General features: G+C 39.2%; 1 protein-coding gene across 21 annotated transcripts in view; it reads left to right on the top strand.

The window, feature by feature from the left end:
* Positions 1-910: 910 nt before the first annotated feature.
* The window catches only part of LOC115529656 (serine/threonine-protein kinase/endoribonuclease IRE1), an 84,630-nt gene continuing 68,419 nt past the window's right edge, over positions 911-17,121 (top strand). For 2 of the 21 annotated variants that reach the window (XR_003973608.1, XR_003973609.1), the window contains exon 1: positions 16,742-16,963. Coding sequence is in view for 18 of the 21 variants with exons in the window: in XM_030338548.1 (XP_030194408.1) it covers positions 11,500-13,429; positions 14,022-14,185; positions 14,277-14,497; positions 14,616-14,745; positions 14,853-14,950; positions 15,174-15,423 (2,793 nt within the window). In the remaining 3 variants the exon portion in view is untranslated. Of the gene's footprint in view, positions 1,282-1,385; positions 1,550-1,642; positions 1,864-1,978; positions 2,109-6,207; positions 6,844-7,276; positions 7,441-7,527; positions 7,749-7,865; positions 7,996-8,176; positions 8,275-8,712; positions 9,948-10,281; positions 10,572-11,481; positions 13,430-14,021; positions 14,186-14,276; positions 14,498-14,615; positions 14,746-14,852; positions 14,951-15,173; positions 16,385-16,741; positions 16,964-17,121 lie in introns of those variants that run through there. The other 19 variants (XM_030338548.1, XM_030338571.1, XM_030338568.1 and 16 more) reach the window with 19 other exon arrangements.

Genomic DNA, 17,121 nt, shown 5'->3' with positions numbered 1-17,121 from the left:
AACATTTTGTTGATCTGGACATTGCAGTCAGACGAAAGAGTCCTGAAGAGGTTTTCCAATTGTTTGATCATGTTATGCTGCTTAAGCATCCTCAGACACATATTAGTGTTATTGATGTTGTGTTGAGTGTCACTGGACCAGGGAAAGCAGAATACCAAAGTAAAGCTATCCAGTGGCTTAGGGACAACAATAAGATAAACCAATACATTGAGGAGGCTGTGAAACACTTTCCAAACCTTTTAAAAGGACATCAGCCTTTGGTTGTTCAGAATCTACATTCTGTCTTTTGCACTTTGACAGAGATACCAAATAACATATCACTGGCTTTCATACCTAAATTACTTGAGCTGCTTTCCACAAAAATGTTGTTTCCGAAAGAACAGCATTTTGTTGTGGTTACACTCTATGTGATTACACAAAAATGCAAAGTGAAAGATGACTGGAATTTGGATATCATTGAGAAATTAAGCTCAGGAATGTCTTCCTTTGTAAACAATAATCACTCAGCAACTGCAATCTATGCCTATGGCATTTTTGCAAATCTTGTTTCAACTGTACACGCCAACAAAATCTTTACATCGATTGGGTTAACTTCTGTGCCTGAAGAGATTCTTACATCTGCAGAAATGACGATGGATGACAATCTCAAAGAAGGTCTAAGGCATCTGCAGAAATATTTAATTCAACCAAGCGCAGCATCTGAAGAGTCCATATCAGCTGTTTTAGGTGACCTCTCCACAACTTCTGTCCAGGAATCTGCTGCGAATGATCTCCAACCTGGCATCATCACATTTAGAAAAGAGCAGAAGTGGGTTCAAATAAGTGAGAAATGGAGCGAAAAATTAGAGAAGCTTTCAAAAACAGAGAATGTTGTCAAAGTTGGAAACATCATTTTTGTGAACAATGAAGAATTTTGCATAGCGAAGGGCAGCAGTGGCACTGAGGTCTTCCTTGGCCTCAGAGAGGATGGCACTGAGGTGGCAGTGAAGAGAATGTCTAGATCGAACTACCAAGTGCTGAAGAACGAGGAATCGTTCCTAAGACTTCCAAAGCTTGATCACCCATTTATTGTGAGATACATAGACTTTGCCGAAGATGAGAACTTTGGTTACCTTGCACTTCAACTATGTGAGTGCACGCTGGAAGAATTCCTAAAACCTGATTTGACCGAAAAACTGAAGAGAAATCTTGTTAAGGAGGTTTTATCTAGCTTGAGTGTGCTACATAGTCAGACTCCTCAAATCCTCCATCGGGATATCAAACCACAGAACGTCTTGTTAGGTAAGAAATGTGTGTAAGCATATTTTGCATATATATCAACTATATATATATATATGTATAAATATTTATATATATATACACATAATATTATCCTGCTCTTACAGATGTTTGTGGTAAGGCACGTTTGGCTGATTTTGGCATAAGCAGAAGATTGCCCATTGGTCAGACTTCCTTGCGCACAAGAGGTGCTGGAACTAAGTGCTGGATGGCCAGAGAGAATATAGATGAGGATGTTGATGTACCATGCAAGATGAGCGCTGACATACAGGTATATGTTGTGTAAAAACTAATTGATGGGTTAGCGTGTTTTCACCAAGACTATCTTACTTTCATTATTCATTATTTTTCCTTTTTCATATAGGTGGCAGGGATGTTGACATACTACATCCTATCTGGAGGACATCATCCTTTTGGCAGAGGCTGTAAATGTGAGAGCAACATTTTTGATGGTTTGTACAGTCTTGAACATGTCCAGGATTCGATCACAGAGGATCTTGTGAAGTGGATGATCAACAAAAATCCAAAAGAAAGGCCTACAGTGCAGCAATGCCTGGCCCATCCCTTCTTCTGGTCGACTTCAAGGTATTACGTACCTTTTGATATGAATTGACCCCTGATGCATTTCATGACATTTGCTGTGATTGCTTATCAGTTTTTCTTTTGTTTTTGTTTATTAATGGTAATCCTCATCCATCAGCAAAATAGAATACTTAAAAAGTATCGGCAATGAAGAGGAGGTGAGAAACTACAAAGCGACGGACAAACGCCTCCTGGATGAACTGGATCGGGATGTAGGGGAGAAAAGCTGGAAGGACTGGAAACAAAAGGTGAAGCGCAAGTCATTCGTGTCTTTGTATCTGTGTATTTGTATTGTGAGAGAGAAGGAGAGAGATTGAGACTGAGATTTGATGCTGTTCCAGTTTCCACAGGAGTTGGTGCAGAGGATGGACGGCAAAGGGAAGTATTCTGAAAACACTTCAGGATTACTTCGCTTCATACGCAACCTCCTTGAACACTAGTAAGTAAAGATCATCAGATTTGGCTGCAGACATCCTTGAACTAATAACCTCAACAACCCTGGTTCATTTATATAAAATGAAATTGTAATGTTTTGTTCGATTGCAGATATCTGGAAAACCTCAACTATTGAGACACATTGTATTTCAGATAGCGATAATTTATGACATCATAATGCTATTGTACATTATGATGGAAAATAATCATATTATCTATTTTCTGCAGCCCTGAGGATGCAGAGCACATTAATTTGATGGCCACATTTCCTCATCTCTTCGGAGGTGTCTACGTTTTTTCCAAAAACAAAGGTTGGAACAGCAGGGTCAGCCTGAGAAGGATGTTTCAAGAGGAGGATGAGGACGTCACATCCGGTGGTGCGATGAACACCCTCAGCCTGGAGGACCGGGCTCCAGGCTTCTCTGTGCCTGTCCAGGAGTCAGGAGGACCCCCCCATTCAGTCACCGTCATACCATGAATGTCAGTGTCTGAATGGGGTGGGAGGACGCTGTGAAGCATGGATGTGAGTTCCATCATAGAAAACGTCTCCTATCTTCAGCATTATATAAAAGCACCCATTTGTCTAAATCCACGCGGTTCCTAATTTGTCTTCTTCATACCCTGACCGTGTCAATCAATAGACCGAGTTCAGTATTCAGCTTTTAGTTGATCTTTTGTGACATCGCTCATCCGATTTTCTTATGGACACGGAAGCTCTTTGGTTTGTCTGCTGTTGAAGGCTGAACACAGACTACAAACAGGACAAGGTGTTGATGCCTGTGCTGGAGTCAGGAGGACTGTGATAGAACCACAGCTGTGGGTTAGATCAGAGGAAAGGTCTCCTATCTGCAGCAGGAGACAAAATGACTCTGCCTTAATGCGTAGGGCTCATTTTTTAATGAGCCCTACGCATAATATGCCCGACGCATAATACTTAATATGATGAGTATGTTAATGAGTTGAGTTTTTTTAATCAACTTTTATTTCTGATGTTCTGTGATCTACAGTGAGAACTGTTTATGTAGCTGGTTCCAAATGTAGTTTTTTGTATAAGAACAATCTGTTTGATTTGCTTACGGATTCATAATTGTACTCGTGTACTTGTGTGACTTTGTAAAGTTTCTTTGAGTACATTGACAAGCTCTGAATGGAAAATAATAACAATGTCGTGTTTTTAGTATTTTTTTACATTATTATATACTTTGTATATAAAGCTTCCCCTTTAAGGAGGAGCATGTTTGTAGTCGTGAAGGCTTCCTATTCTGGCCCCTGAGCGTGTAGCGAGGCACCCATCACCAGATAGCTATACACTCTTATCTTGACTGAAGTAACGCTAGGTAGCTTCAATGACGTGGCAGCACGACGTCTGGGGTTAACTTGCACTTGTACGTCCATTTATTGAAGGTGTAGCATTCCCTTGTGTCCAAGTTGTTTCTGATAGTGTGAAACTGTAAATAAACCAATGCAAAAATGACTATGAAATAAAATAAATAGATATTATGAAATTCAAGCATAAATAATTCCTATAAACATTGAACTAATATATCACAAAGAAAGCTTCTCCAAGGCTTCCACGGGCAGATGGAGCCAAATAAAAAGAGGGATCTTGAACTTAGCTGGCCTTACAGGGACATGGCTGTTTACCTCTTAACTAATCAATAAACTAACAACATGGGACTTTAAACAACCAATGAGAACGCAAACATCTAAATACACAAGAATAGTATGCATTATACTCAGTGGCCCACAGGAGGCTCTAGAACCCCTTAAACAGAATGCATGTAACATTACACTTCCCCTTTAAGGAGGAGCTCACACACCTGAGAAACGAAACCTGTCGTCGAGAAAAAGTTACACGTTGGCGAACCTGAGGTTCACTAACTTTACTTTAGACTGAGCTGAGGTTCACTTTCCATTGCTCTGCTGTTTTCTCATCAGAATTAATTAAACTTTGATTCGTTGTTTCATCAGACTAAACTAAACGTGGAATGTTTTCTCGGTCTCGTCTTGAACCATTTAACCGAAGTTCTCCATGACATTGGTGAGTAAAGTGACCCACAACTCTGTTACATCTGTAATATATATATATATATATATATATATATATATATATATATATATATATATATATATATATAATACAGCCACAGTGTCAGAGAGCTTTTATTTATATAATGTTCAATTTCTGTGTTCGGGGCAAAGCTTCCTTGTTCTTAAGATCAGCTGAAACTCAACACAACATTTCACCCAATAATCAAATGAATACGCAAGTACCCCAAATGTGACATTTTCTTTGCTGTTAAAACCTTTTATTTTATTATGTATTGGTTCTAGATACTGTACAGTCAACGTGATAAAATACAGGGAGTGGCTGTTTTATGCTGGCTCTGTGATAAGAGGAAGCTGAGGGCAAAGTCTTAAAATGATAAACCTTTAACAGTCACCGTATGAATGCAGTAGGCCTACAGGCCATACAGAAATGCTCTCAGCAAGGAACCTGTGAAAAATTATTTGCAATTGACAGTTTCATAAATCATTTTAGTGTATTGCATATTGCATTTAAGGAATCAACTGCTATTGCACTGTCCTAATGACTATATCACCCACAGGTATTGTGAACAGAAGACATGAGTTTGTTGCAGATCCAGTTCGTCCAACAAGAGACTATTACCATAAAGGAAACACACCCAATACTTCAGTGTATAATTAACAACAAACCTATACAGCTTAAACTATCGTTGAAGAAACATGACATTAATGGACTTTACCCATGCAAGGAGCTTCATGATGAGGTCTCCCCTTTGATTGCTGCTGTTGCATTTCAAAAGGAGGACATTTTTTCTTTTCTGCTTCGTCAAGCTGCAAACCCCAACACACCTTCACGCCTTTGTTGGACACCTCTTCATTATGCTTCATCTGGCAAAGTTAACTTTTTCTATGTGGAACGATTGCTGGCAGAAAGAGCTGATCCAAATGGACACATTCATAATCCATTAATAATGACCCCACTGCAAACAGCTGTTCACTTTGACAGAGATGATGTTGCAGGAGCATTGATCGTTGCAGGTGCAGTTGTTACATCTCCCCTTCAAATCCATGATTTTAATATTTTAAATGACAAGTTATCTAGCATGATGCATCGTTTAGCCTCGAATGGTGTCCAAATCTGTTCGGAAATTAAACATTTTGTCGATCTGGACAATGCAGTCGGAAAAAAGACTCTTGACGAGGTTTTCCAGTCGTTTGATCATGTTATGCTGCTTAAAAATCCTCAGACACATCTAAGTGTTCTTGATGTTGTGTTAGGTGTCACAGGGCCACAGCAAACCAAATACCATAGTAAAAGTATCAAGTGGCTGAAGGACAAACATAAATTAAACCAATACATTGAGGAGGCTGTCAAAAACTTTCAAAACCTTTCAAAAGAATATCAGGCAATTGTTGTTCATAATCTAAATACGGTCTTTTGCACTTTGACAGAGATACCAAATAATGTATCACTGGCTTTCATACCTAAATTACTTGAGCTGCTTTCCACAAGAATGTTGAATCAGAGTTTACTGGAATCAGTTGTGCTTACAATCTATGTGATTACACAGAAAACCAAAGTGAAAGATGACTGGGATTTGGATTTCATTCAGAATTTAGGCTTTGGAATTTCTTACTTTATAAAGAATTATCCTTCAGCAAATGCAATTTACGCCTATGGCATTTTTGCAAACCTTGTTTCAACTGAACATGCCAACAAATTGTTCAAATCGATCGGGTTAACTTCTGTGCCTGAAGGGATTCTTACATCTGCAGAAATGACGATGGATGACAATCTCAAAGAAGGTCTAAAGCACCTGCAGAATTATTTAATCAACCGAAACGCAGCATCAGAAGATTCCAGATCAGCAGATAAAGAGCTTTTGGCACCCAAGAAAAAAAAGAAAAAGAAGAAGAGAAAAAACAGAAATGAGGAGCAGAATGATGAACTGCACAACGCTTCAAGTGACCTCTCCGCAGCGTCTGTCCAGGAATCTGTTTCAAATGAACTCCAACCAGTCATCACCACATTTAGAAAAGAACATAAGTGGGTTCAAATAAGTGAGAAATGGAGTGAAAAATTAGAGAAGCTTACAAAAAAGGAAGACGTTGTCAAAGTTGGAAGCATCATTTTTGTGAACAATGATGAATTTCGCATAGCAAAGGGGAGCGATGGAACTGAGGTCTTCCTTGGCCTCAGAGAGGATGGCACTGAGGTGGCAGTGAAGAGAATGTCTAGATCGAACTACCAAGTGCTGAAGAATGAGGAATCATTCCTAAGACTTCCAAAGCTTGATCATCCATTTATTGTGAGATACATGGACTTTGCCGAAGATGAGAACTTTGGTTACCTTGCACTTCAACTGTGTGAGTGCAGCCTGGAGGAATTCCTAAGAGATGATGTGCCCGAAGAACAGAAGAGAAAACTCGTTAAGGAGTTTTTATCTAGCTTGAGTGTGCTACATGGTCAGACTCCTCAAATTATCCATCGGGATCTTAAACCACAGAACGTCTTGTTAGGTAAGAAGTGTGCCAGTGTGTGTGTGTGTGTGTATGTGTATTATGTATGATTAACATATATATATATATATAATATATAATGTGTGTGTGTGTGTGTGTGTGTGTGTGGGTGTGTGTGTGTGTGTTTGTGTGCATTATGTATGATTAATATAAATATATATATAAATTGGTGCTGTTACAAACGATTACGATACTTAATCGCGATTAATCGCATTAATGTCATAGTTAACTCACAAGCAATTTTTTTTCTATGCTAAATATCCCTTGATTTCTTTGTCCCATTAATTTTTTTCATTTTAATGCTCTTATCAACATGGAGAAGTGCATCGGCTTGCCTTGTGCAAATGTTTTTTTATTGATAACAACATTGGTATATACTGATCTGTGTGTGTGTGTGTGTGTGTGTGTGTTCATTATAATCCTGGTTTTACAGATGTTTGTGGCAAGGCACGTTTGGCTGATTTTGGCATAAGCAGAAGATTGCCCATTGGTCAGACTTCCTTGCACACAAGAGGTGCTGGAACAAAGTGCTGGATGGCCAGAGAGACTATAGATGAGGATGTTGATGTACCATGCAAGACGAGCGCTGACATACAGGTGTGTGTTGTGTAAGAACTAATTGGTGAGTTAGGGTGTTAGAAATCCTTTTATTTTATTATTAAGTCGTTTTCCTTTTTCATGCAGGTGGCAGGGATGTTGACATACTACATCCTTTCTGGAGGACATCATCCTTTTGGCAGCGGCTGTAAATGTGAGAGCAACATTTTTGATGGTTTGTACAGTCTTGAACGTGTCCAGGATTCGATCACAGAGGATCTTGTGAAGCGGATGATCAACAAAAATCCAAAAGAAAGGCCTACAGTGCAGCAATGCCTGGCCCATCCCTTCTTCTGGTCGAAGTCAAGGTAAAAATGTTTGATATATAATATGAATTGACCACTGATGCCTTTCATGAAATTGCATGTATTGATTGATTGTCGGTTTTTCTTTGTTTTTCTTTATCATTGTTAATGCTTTATCAGAAAAATTAGATACTTAAAAAGTATCGGTAACGTGGAGGAGGTGAAAAACTACAGTAAGACGGAGAAATGCCTCCTTGATGAACTGGATCGGGATGTAGGGGAGGCAAGCTGGAAGGACTGGAAACAAAAGGTAGAGAGAGAGAGAGAGAGAGAGAGAGAGAGAGAGAGAGAGAGCGAGAGAGAGAGAGAGAGAGTGAGAGTGAGAGTGAGAGAGTGAGTGAGTGAGTGAGTGAGTGAGTGAGTGAGTGAGTGAGTGAGTGAGTGAGTGAGTGAGAGAGAGAGAGCGCTTATCTGGTTTTATGCTGTTTCAGTTCCCCAGGGAGATAGTGAAGAAATTGGACGGCAAAGGGACGTGTTCTGAGAACACTGCAGGATTACTTCGCTTCATACGCAACCTCCATCAACATCCGTAAGTAAACATTATAAGCTGAGCTGCAGACATCCTTTACGTAATACACTCTTAAAATCCTGTTTAATTAAATGAAAACGTGTTATTAGCCTGGTGTACATGCATAGATGGATTATGAGATATCGGCCCCCTGGGCATTTGGACTTCACAGACTGAAATAGTGCCCCCTAGTGATCTTTATTTTTTTTACTCAATAGTAATTGGCCTATTATTGCTGTTTTCGCTTGAATTTTTGCATTTCTCTACTTATTGCTTCGACAATGCAACATTAAAAGTTACTAACAGCGCCCTACATGCGTTGCTTTTAATGTTTGGTTCGATTGCAGATATTTGGAAACCCTAACCTGTTGAGACACGATGTAGTTCAGATAGCGATACATTATAAGGACACTATTGTAAATGATGATTAAAAAAAATCATATTATCTATTTTCTACAGCCCTAAGGACGCAGAGCCCATTGATTTGATGGCCACATTTCCTGAACTCTTCGGAGGTGTATACGTTTTTGCCAAAAACAAAGGTTGGAACAACAGGGACAAGCTGATTGAAGAGGAGGAAGAGGAGGAGGACGTCACATCTGGTGGTGCGATGAACACACTCAGCCTGGAGGACCGGGCTCCAGGCTTCTCTGTGCCTGTCCAGGAGTCAGGAGGACCCCCCCATTCAGTCACCGTCATACCATGAATGTCAGTGTCTGAACGGGGTGGGAGGACGCTGTGAAGCATAGATGTGAGTTCCATCATAGAAAACGTCTCCTATCTGCAGCATTAGATATCTGCACCCATCTGTCTAAATCCACGTGGTTCCTAATTTGTCTTCTTCATACCCTGACTATGTCAATCAATAGACCGAGTTCAGTATTCAGCTTTTAGTTGATCTTTTGTGACATCGCTCATCCGATTTTCTTATGGACACGGAAGCTGTTTGGTTTGCTTGCTGTTAAAGGCTGAACACAGACTACACACAGGACAAGGTGTTGATGCCTGTGCTGGAGTCAGGAGGACTGTGATAGAACCACAGCTGTGGGTTAGATCAGAGGAAAGGTCACCTATCTGCAGCAAGAGACAAAATTACTCTGTCTTAATATATATGGCTCATTTTTTCCTTGTTAATATGCAGAGTATGTTAATCAGTTGAGTTTTTTTATCAACTTTTATTTCTGATGTTCTATGATCAACAGTGAGAACTGTTTATGTAGCTGGTTCCAAATGTATTTTTTTGTATAAGAACAAGCTGTTTGATTTGCTTACAGATTCATAATTGTACTCTTGTATTGTGTCACTTTGTAAAGTTTCTTTGAGTACATTGAAAAGCTCTGAATTGGAAATAATAACAATGCGTTGTTTTTATTATTTTTTACATTATTATATACTTTGTATGTAAAGCTTCCCCTTTAAGGAGGAGCATGTTTGTAGTCGTGAAGGCTTCCTATTCCGGCCCCTGAGCGTGTAGCGAGGCACCCATCACCAGATAGCTATACACTCTTACCTTGACTGAAGTAAGTAACGCTTGGTAGCTTCAATGACGAGGCAGTATGAAGTCTGGTGTCAACGTGCACTTGTACGTCCATTTATTGAAGATGTAGCCTTCCCTTGTGCCCAAGTTGTTTCTGATAGTGTGAAACTGTAAATATACCAATGCAAAAAATTAAAGTTACATGTTTGGTTTTTGGCCTTGTGTTTTCCTGCGTATCCCCTCTCGTTCTCTGTAGGCGTCACACCATTGGCTGTTCCTCCACCATCTTCAACCCCCTGACCAATCTGGGAGCTGTCCGTCGGCCAATTAGTGTCATCAGGGTCTGGCCTTACAGGAACATGGCTGCTAACCTCTTAACTAATCAATGAACTAACAACATGTGACTTTAATCAACCAATAGTTAAATAAAAACATCTAAATTCACAGGAATAGGCTGCATTCTACGATGTGGCCTACAGGAGGCTCCAGAACCCCTTAAACAGAATACATGTAAAATGACACTTCCCCTTCAGTGGCAATGACACTTCCTCTTTAAGGAGGATCTCACACACCAGAGAAACGATACCCATCCTCGAGGAAAAAGTTCCACGTTGGTGAAACTGAGGTTCACTTTACTTTAGACTGAGGTTCACTTTACTTTAGAATGAGGTTCACTTTACTTTAGACTGAGGTTCACTTTACTTTAGACTGAGGTTCACTTTACTTTTAGAATGAGGTTCACTCTACTTTGCTATGCTGTTGTTTCGTAAGACTAAACTCAACTTTGAATGTTTTCTCGGTATCGTCTTGAACCATTGAACCGAAGTTCTCCATGACAATGGTGAGTAAAGTGACCCTCACATCTAGAAGTCTTCTTAAGACTCTGTTATATCTGTAAAATATCTAATATATATTAATATATCTGTATTATATATCATCAGTCTCACAGAGCTTTTACTTTATTAACAAAATATATCTGTGTTCGAGGCAAAGCTTCCCTGTCTTTAAGATCAGATGAAACTCAACAAAACATTTCAGCCAATAGTCAAATTAAGTCACATTAAAGTGGCCAAAAGCTTTTCTTCACTGTTCAAAACGTTCTATCACGTGTTGGTTCTAAATTCTGTACGGGCAACGTGATAAAATAATGGGAGTGGCTCTCTTACAATGACAATGTGATATGGAAAACTGAGGGCAAAGTCTTGAAATGATCAACTTTTAACAGTCACCGTAACATATTGGAGTATAATAGTACATTAAGATTGAATCTAGTACAGGTCATTAATAAATGCTCTGAACAAGGAACCTGGGAAAAATACTTAGCATTTGACAGTTTCATAAATCAACAGTCACAGACAAATTGAAAACGACAAAGTGTTTGAACATGTCCCTCACATAAAGGCACGTTGCTCTCATCCAATTTGAATCCATTCAAATAAGTATTTCATAAATGTACGTTCTATCTAGGGCAGTTCATCAGAAAGCTCAGAACAGAACTGCTTTCAATTATTAAAACTAAAAATCCAAATTGAAACCACCACAAACTAAATCCCCCTACAGGACATTACAATGAATATCTAAGATCTAACTGTATAAAAAGATTGTTGTGCAAAAGAGCAAGTGTGACCAAAAATAACAAGAGGCATTGTGGATTTAATTGAGTATTTCAACATTGATGAGACAATGTATTGCATATTGCATTCATGGCAGCAACAGCTATTGCATTGACCTATGACTATATCCCTCCACAGGTATTGTGAACAGAAGACATGAATTTCTTGAAGTTGAAATTTGTCCAAAAAGAGATTCCCATCATTAAGGAAACACACCAAATAATTAGGTTTATAATCAGCAACAAACCTCATAAGCTCAAACTACTGCTTAAGAAGAATGACATTAATGGACTTTACCCATGCAAGGAGCTAAACGATGAGGTCTCCCCTTTGATTGCTGCTGTTGCATTTCAAAGGGAGGGCATTTTCTCATTTCTTCTGCATGAAGCTGCAAACCCAAACACCTGTTCACGCAATCATTTGCAATCAACTTTGCATTATGCTTCATTTTACCGAGTTCCAATTTTTTATGTGCATCAATTGCTGGCAGCAAAAGCTGATCCAAATGGAGTCATTAATAATCAGATGATTTTTCCACTGACCCCACTGCAAGCCGCTGCATTCAATGACAGAGATGATATTGCAGAAGCACTTATCAGTGCAGGTGCAGTTGTTATGACGTGTGCTTTTACAAGCCCTCAGCATGATGCTATTGATGACAAGGTATCTAAAATGATGCATCGCTTAGCATCGAAAGGTTTCCAAAATTGTTCAAAACTTAGAATATTTGTTGATCTGGACATTGCAGTAAAGCAAAAGAGTCCTGAAGAGGTTTTCCAGTTGTTTGATCATGTTATGCTGCTTGAAAATCCTCAGACACATCTAAGTGTTCTTGATATTATGTTAAGTGATTCTGGGCAACGGGAAACAGAATACCGTAGTAAAGGTATCAAGTGGCTGAAGGACAAACATAAATTAAACCTCTACATTGAAGGTGCCGTCGAAAACTTTACAAACCTTTCAATTGAAGACCAGCCTGTAGTTGTTCAGAATCTGCATTCTGTATTTTGCACTTTGACAGAGATACCAAATAACATATCACTGGCTTTCATACCTAAATTACTTGAGCTGCTTTCCACAAAAATGTTGAATCATAAATTACTGGAATTTGTTGTGGTTGCACTCTATGTGATTGCACAAAAAACCAAAATGAAAGATGACTGGGATTGGGATTTCATTAAGAATTTTGGCTCAGGAATTTCGGCCTACATAAACACAAATCATTCATCAAGTACAGATTATGCCTATGGAATATTTGCAAACCTTGCTTCAACTGAACATGCCAACAGAATGTTTACATCGATTGGGTTAACTTCTGTGCCCGTAGAAATTCTTACAGTTGCAGAAATGAGGATGGACGACAATCTCAAAAAAAGTCTTAGGCACCTGCAGAAATATTTAATCCACCCAAGCCCAGCATCAGACGATTCCATATCAGCTGATAAAGAGCTGTTGGCACCCAAGAAAAAGAAGAAAAAGAAGCGAAAAAATAAACATCAGGAGCAGAATGATGAACTGCACAACGCATCAAGTGACCTCTCCACAGCTTCTATCCAGGAATCTGTTTCAAGTGAAATCCAACCTGTCATCACGACATGCAGCAAAGAACATAAGTGGGTTCAAATAAGTGAGAAATGGATCGAAAAATTAGAGAAGCTTTCAAAAAAGGAGGACGTTGTCAAAGTTGGAAGCATAGTTTTTGTGAACAATGATGAATTTCGAATAGCAAAGGGGAGTGATGGAACTGAGGTCTTCCTTGGCCTCAGAGAGGATGGCACTGAGGTGGCAGTGAAGAGAATGTCTAGATCGAACTACCAAGTGCTGAAGAATGAGGAATCATTCCTAAGACTTCCAAAGCTTGATCATCCATTTATTGTGAGATACATGGACTTTGCCGAAGATGAGAACTTTGGTTACCTTGCACTTCAACTGTGTGAGTGCACCCTGGATGAATTCCTAAGAGATGATGTGCCAGAAGAACAGAAGAGAAAACTTGTTAAGGAGGTTTTATCTAGCTTGAGTGTGCTACATGGTCAGACTCCTCAAATTATCCATCGGGATATTAAACCACAGAACGTCTTGTTAGGTAAGAAATGTGCCTGTGTGTGTTTGTGTGCATTATGTATGATTAATATAAATATATATATATAGATAAATTGGTGCTGTTAAGCGATTAAAATATTTAATCGCGATTAATCACATTAATGTCATAGTTGACTCACAAGCAAATTTTTTTCTATGCTAAATATCCCTTGATTTCTTTGTCCCATTAATTTTTTTCATTTTAATGCTCTTATCAACATGGAGAAGTGCATCGGCTTGCCTTGTGCAAATGTTTTTTTATTGATAACAACATTGGTATATGCTGATCAAAACAGGACGATACATAAAAAAATTACAAAGTGCAAAGGTAAACTAGGACTCAGCCTATAGTGCAATTAAACGATGAACATACGAACATACTGCCTTGAACATAGCAGTCAGGCTACTGCTTCTTTGTTTTGAGCCAAAGAATAAAATAAATAAATTAAATAAAGTAAAAAAAAAAAAAAAAATTGCGTTAATCGCACAATAAAAAAATTAACGCCGTTAAAATCGGTTTGCGTTAACGCCGTTAATAACGCGTTTAACTGAAAGCACTAATATATATATATAAATTTATAATCCTGATTTTACAGATGTTTGTGGCAAGGCACGTTTGGCTGATTTTGGCATAAGCAGAAGATTGCCCATTGGTCAGACTTCCTTGCACACAAAAGGTGCTGGAACAAAGTGCTGGATGGCCAGAGAGAATATAGACGAGGATGTTGATGTACCATGCAAGATGAGCGCCGACATACAGGTATGTGTCATGTAAAAACTAATTGGTGAGTTAGTGTTTTCTACTAGAATTTTTTTCTTTCGTTATTAATTATTTTTCCTTTTTCATGTAGGTGGCAGGGATGTTGACATATTACATCCTATCTGGAGGACATCATCCTTTCGGTAAAAAAATTGAATGTGAGTATAACGTTTACCGTGGCCAGTACAGTCTTCAACATGTTCGAGATGTGATCGCAAAGAATCTCATTGAATGGATGATCAACAAAAATCCAAAAGAAAGGCCTAGAGTGAAAGATTGCCTGGCCCATCCCTTCTTCTGGTCCAGACTAAGGTATTAAGTATTAATCATTTATGTGAATTGAATATGCATGCATATCCAGAGATTGATTCTCATGCTTTTTTTTTTTTTTACTTTTGTTGCTCATGTTTAAATGGTAATCCTTTATCAGAAAAATAGAATACTTAAAGAGTATCGGCAATGAAGAGGAGGTGAGAAACTACAGAGCGACGGACAAATGCCTCCTGGATGAACTGGATCGGGATGTAGGGGAGGCAAGCTGGAAGGACTGGAAACAAAAGGTGAAGCGCAAGACATTTGTGTCTTCGTATCTGTGTTTTTGTAGTGAGAGAGAGCGAGAGGGAGAGAGAGGGAGAGGGACGGAGACTGAGATTTGATGCTGTTTCAGTTTCCACCGGAGTTGGTGCAGAAGATCGACGGCAAAGGGAAGTATTCTGAAAATACTGCAGGATTACTTCGCTTCATACGCAACCTCCTTGAACACTAGTAAGTAAAGATCATCAGATGGGCTGCAGATATCCTTGAACTAATAACCTCAACAACCCTGGTTCATTTATATAAAATGAAATTGTGAGGTTCTGTTCAATTGCAGATATTTCAAAACCCTCAACTATTGAGACACAATGTATTTCAGATTGCGATAATTTATAACATCATAATACTATTGTAAATGATAATGAAAAATAATCATATTGTCTATGTTCTACAGCCCTGAGGATGCAGAGCACATTGATTTGATGGCCACATTTCCTGATCTCTTCGGAGGTGTCTACGTTTTTGCCAAAAACAAAGGTTGGAACAGCAGGGTCAGCCTGAGAAGGATGTTTCAAGAGGAGGATGAGGACGTCACATCCGGTGGTGCGATGAACACACTCAGCCTGGAGGACCAGGCTCCAGGCTTCTCTGTGCCTGTCCAGGAGTCAGGAGGACCCCCCCATTCAGTTACCGTCATACCATGAATGTCAGTGTCTGAATGGGGTGGGAGGACGCTGTGAAGCATAGATGTGAGTTCCATCATAGAAAACGTCTCCTATCTGCAGCATTATATAAAAGCACCCATTTGTCTAAATCCACGTGGTTCCTAATTTGTCATCTTCATACCCTGACCGTGTCAATCAATAGACCGAGTTCAGTATTTAGCTTTTAGTTGATCTTTTGTGACATCGCTCATCCGATTTTCTTATGGACTTGGAGGCTGTTTGGTTTGCTTGCTGTTGAAGGCTGAACACAGACTACACACAGGACAAGGTGTTGATGCCTGTGCTGGAGTCAGGAGGACTGTGATAGAACCACAGCTGTGGGTTCGATCAGAGGAAAGGTCACCTGCAACAGGAGACAAAATCTGTCTTAATACATAGGGCTAACTTTTTCCTTCTTAATATGCTGAGTATGTTGATGAGTTGAGTTTTTGAATCAACTTTTATTTCTGACGTTCTGTGATCTACAGTGAGAACTGTTTATGTAGCTGGTTCCAAATGTATTTTTTTGAACAAAAAGAAGAACAAGCTGTTTGATTTGCTTACAGATTCATAATTGTACTCTTGTATTGTGTGACTTTGTAAATTTTCTTTGAGTTCATTGACAAGCTCTGAATGGAAAATAATAACAATGTCGTGTTTTTAGTATTTTTTTACATTATTATATACTTTGTATATATAGCTTCCCCTTTAAGGAGGAGGATGTTTGTAGTCGTGAAGGCTTCCTATTCCGGCCCCTTAGCGGGTAGCGAGGCTCCCATCACCAGATAGCTATACACTCTTATCTTGACTGAAGTAACGCTTGGTAGCTTCAATGACGAGGCAGCACGATGTCTGGTGTCAACGTGCACTTATACGTCCATTTATTGAAGGTGTACAGTACACTTCTGTCCAAGTTGTTTCTGATAGTGTGAAACTGTAAATAAACCAATGCAAAAAATGATTGTTACGTGTTTGGTTTTTGGCCTTGTGTTTTCCTGCGTATCCCCTCTCGTTCTCTGTAGGCGTCACACCATTGGCTGTTCCTCCACCATCTTCAACCCCTTGTCCAATCTGGGAGCTGTCCTTCGGCCAATTAGTGTCATCAGGGTCTGGCCTTACAGGAACATGGCTGCTAACCTCTTAACTAATCAATAAACTAACAACATGTGACTTTAATCAACCAATAGTTAAATAAAAACATCTAAATTCACAGGAATATGCTGCATTCTACGGGGTGGCCTACAGGAGGCTCCAGAACCCCTTAAACAGAATGCATGTAAAATGACACTTCCTCTTTAAGGAGGATCTCACACACCTGAGAAACGAAACCCATCGTCGAGGAAAGAGTTCCACGTTGGTGAACCTGAGGTTCACTAACTTTACTTTAGACTGAGCTGAGGTTCACTTTCCTTTGCTCTGCTGTTTTCTCATTAGAATTAATTAAACTTTGATACTTTGTTTCATCAGATTAAACAAAACGTTGAATGTTTTCTCGGTCTCGTCTTGAACATTTTAACCGAAGTTCCCCATGATGACAATGGTGAGTAAAGTGACCCTCACAACTCTAGAAGTCTTCTTAAAGATCTGTTATATCTGTAATATATCTGTCAAATTAAGTCACATTAAAGTACCCCAAATGTGACCCTTTTATTACTGTTAAAACCTTTTCTACCTGTTCTAAATACGATACAGTCAACG

Source organism: Gadus morhua, chromosome 17, assembly GCF_902167405.1.
Source record: "Gadus morhua chromosome 17, gadMor3.0, whole genome shotgun sequence".
Classification (NCBI taxonomy): domain Eukaryota; kingdom Metazoa; phylum Chordata; class Actinopteri; order Gadiformes; family Gadidae; genus Gadus; species Gadus morhua.
Note: the sequence above shows the minus strand (reverse complement) of the source record. Positions and strands in the feature narration are given on the sequence as shown.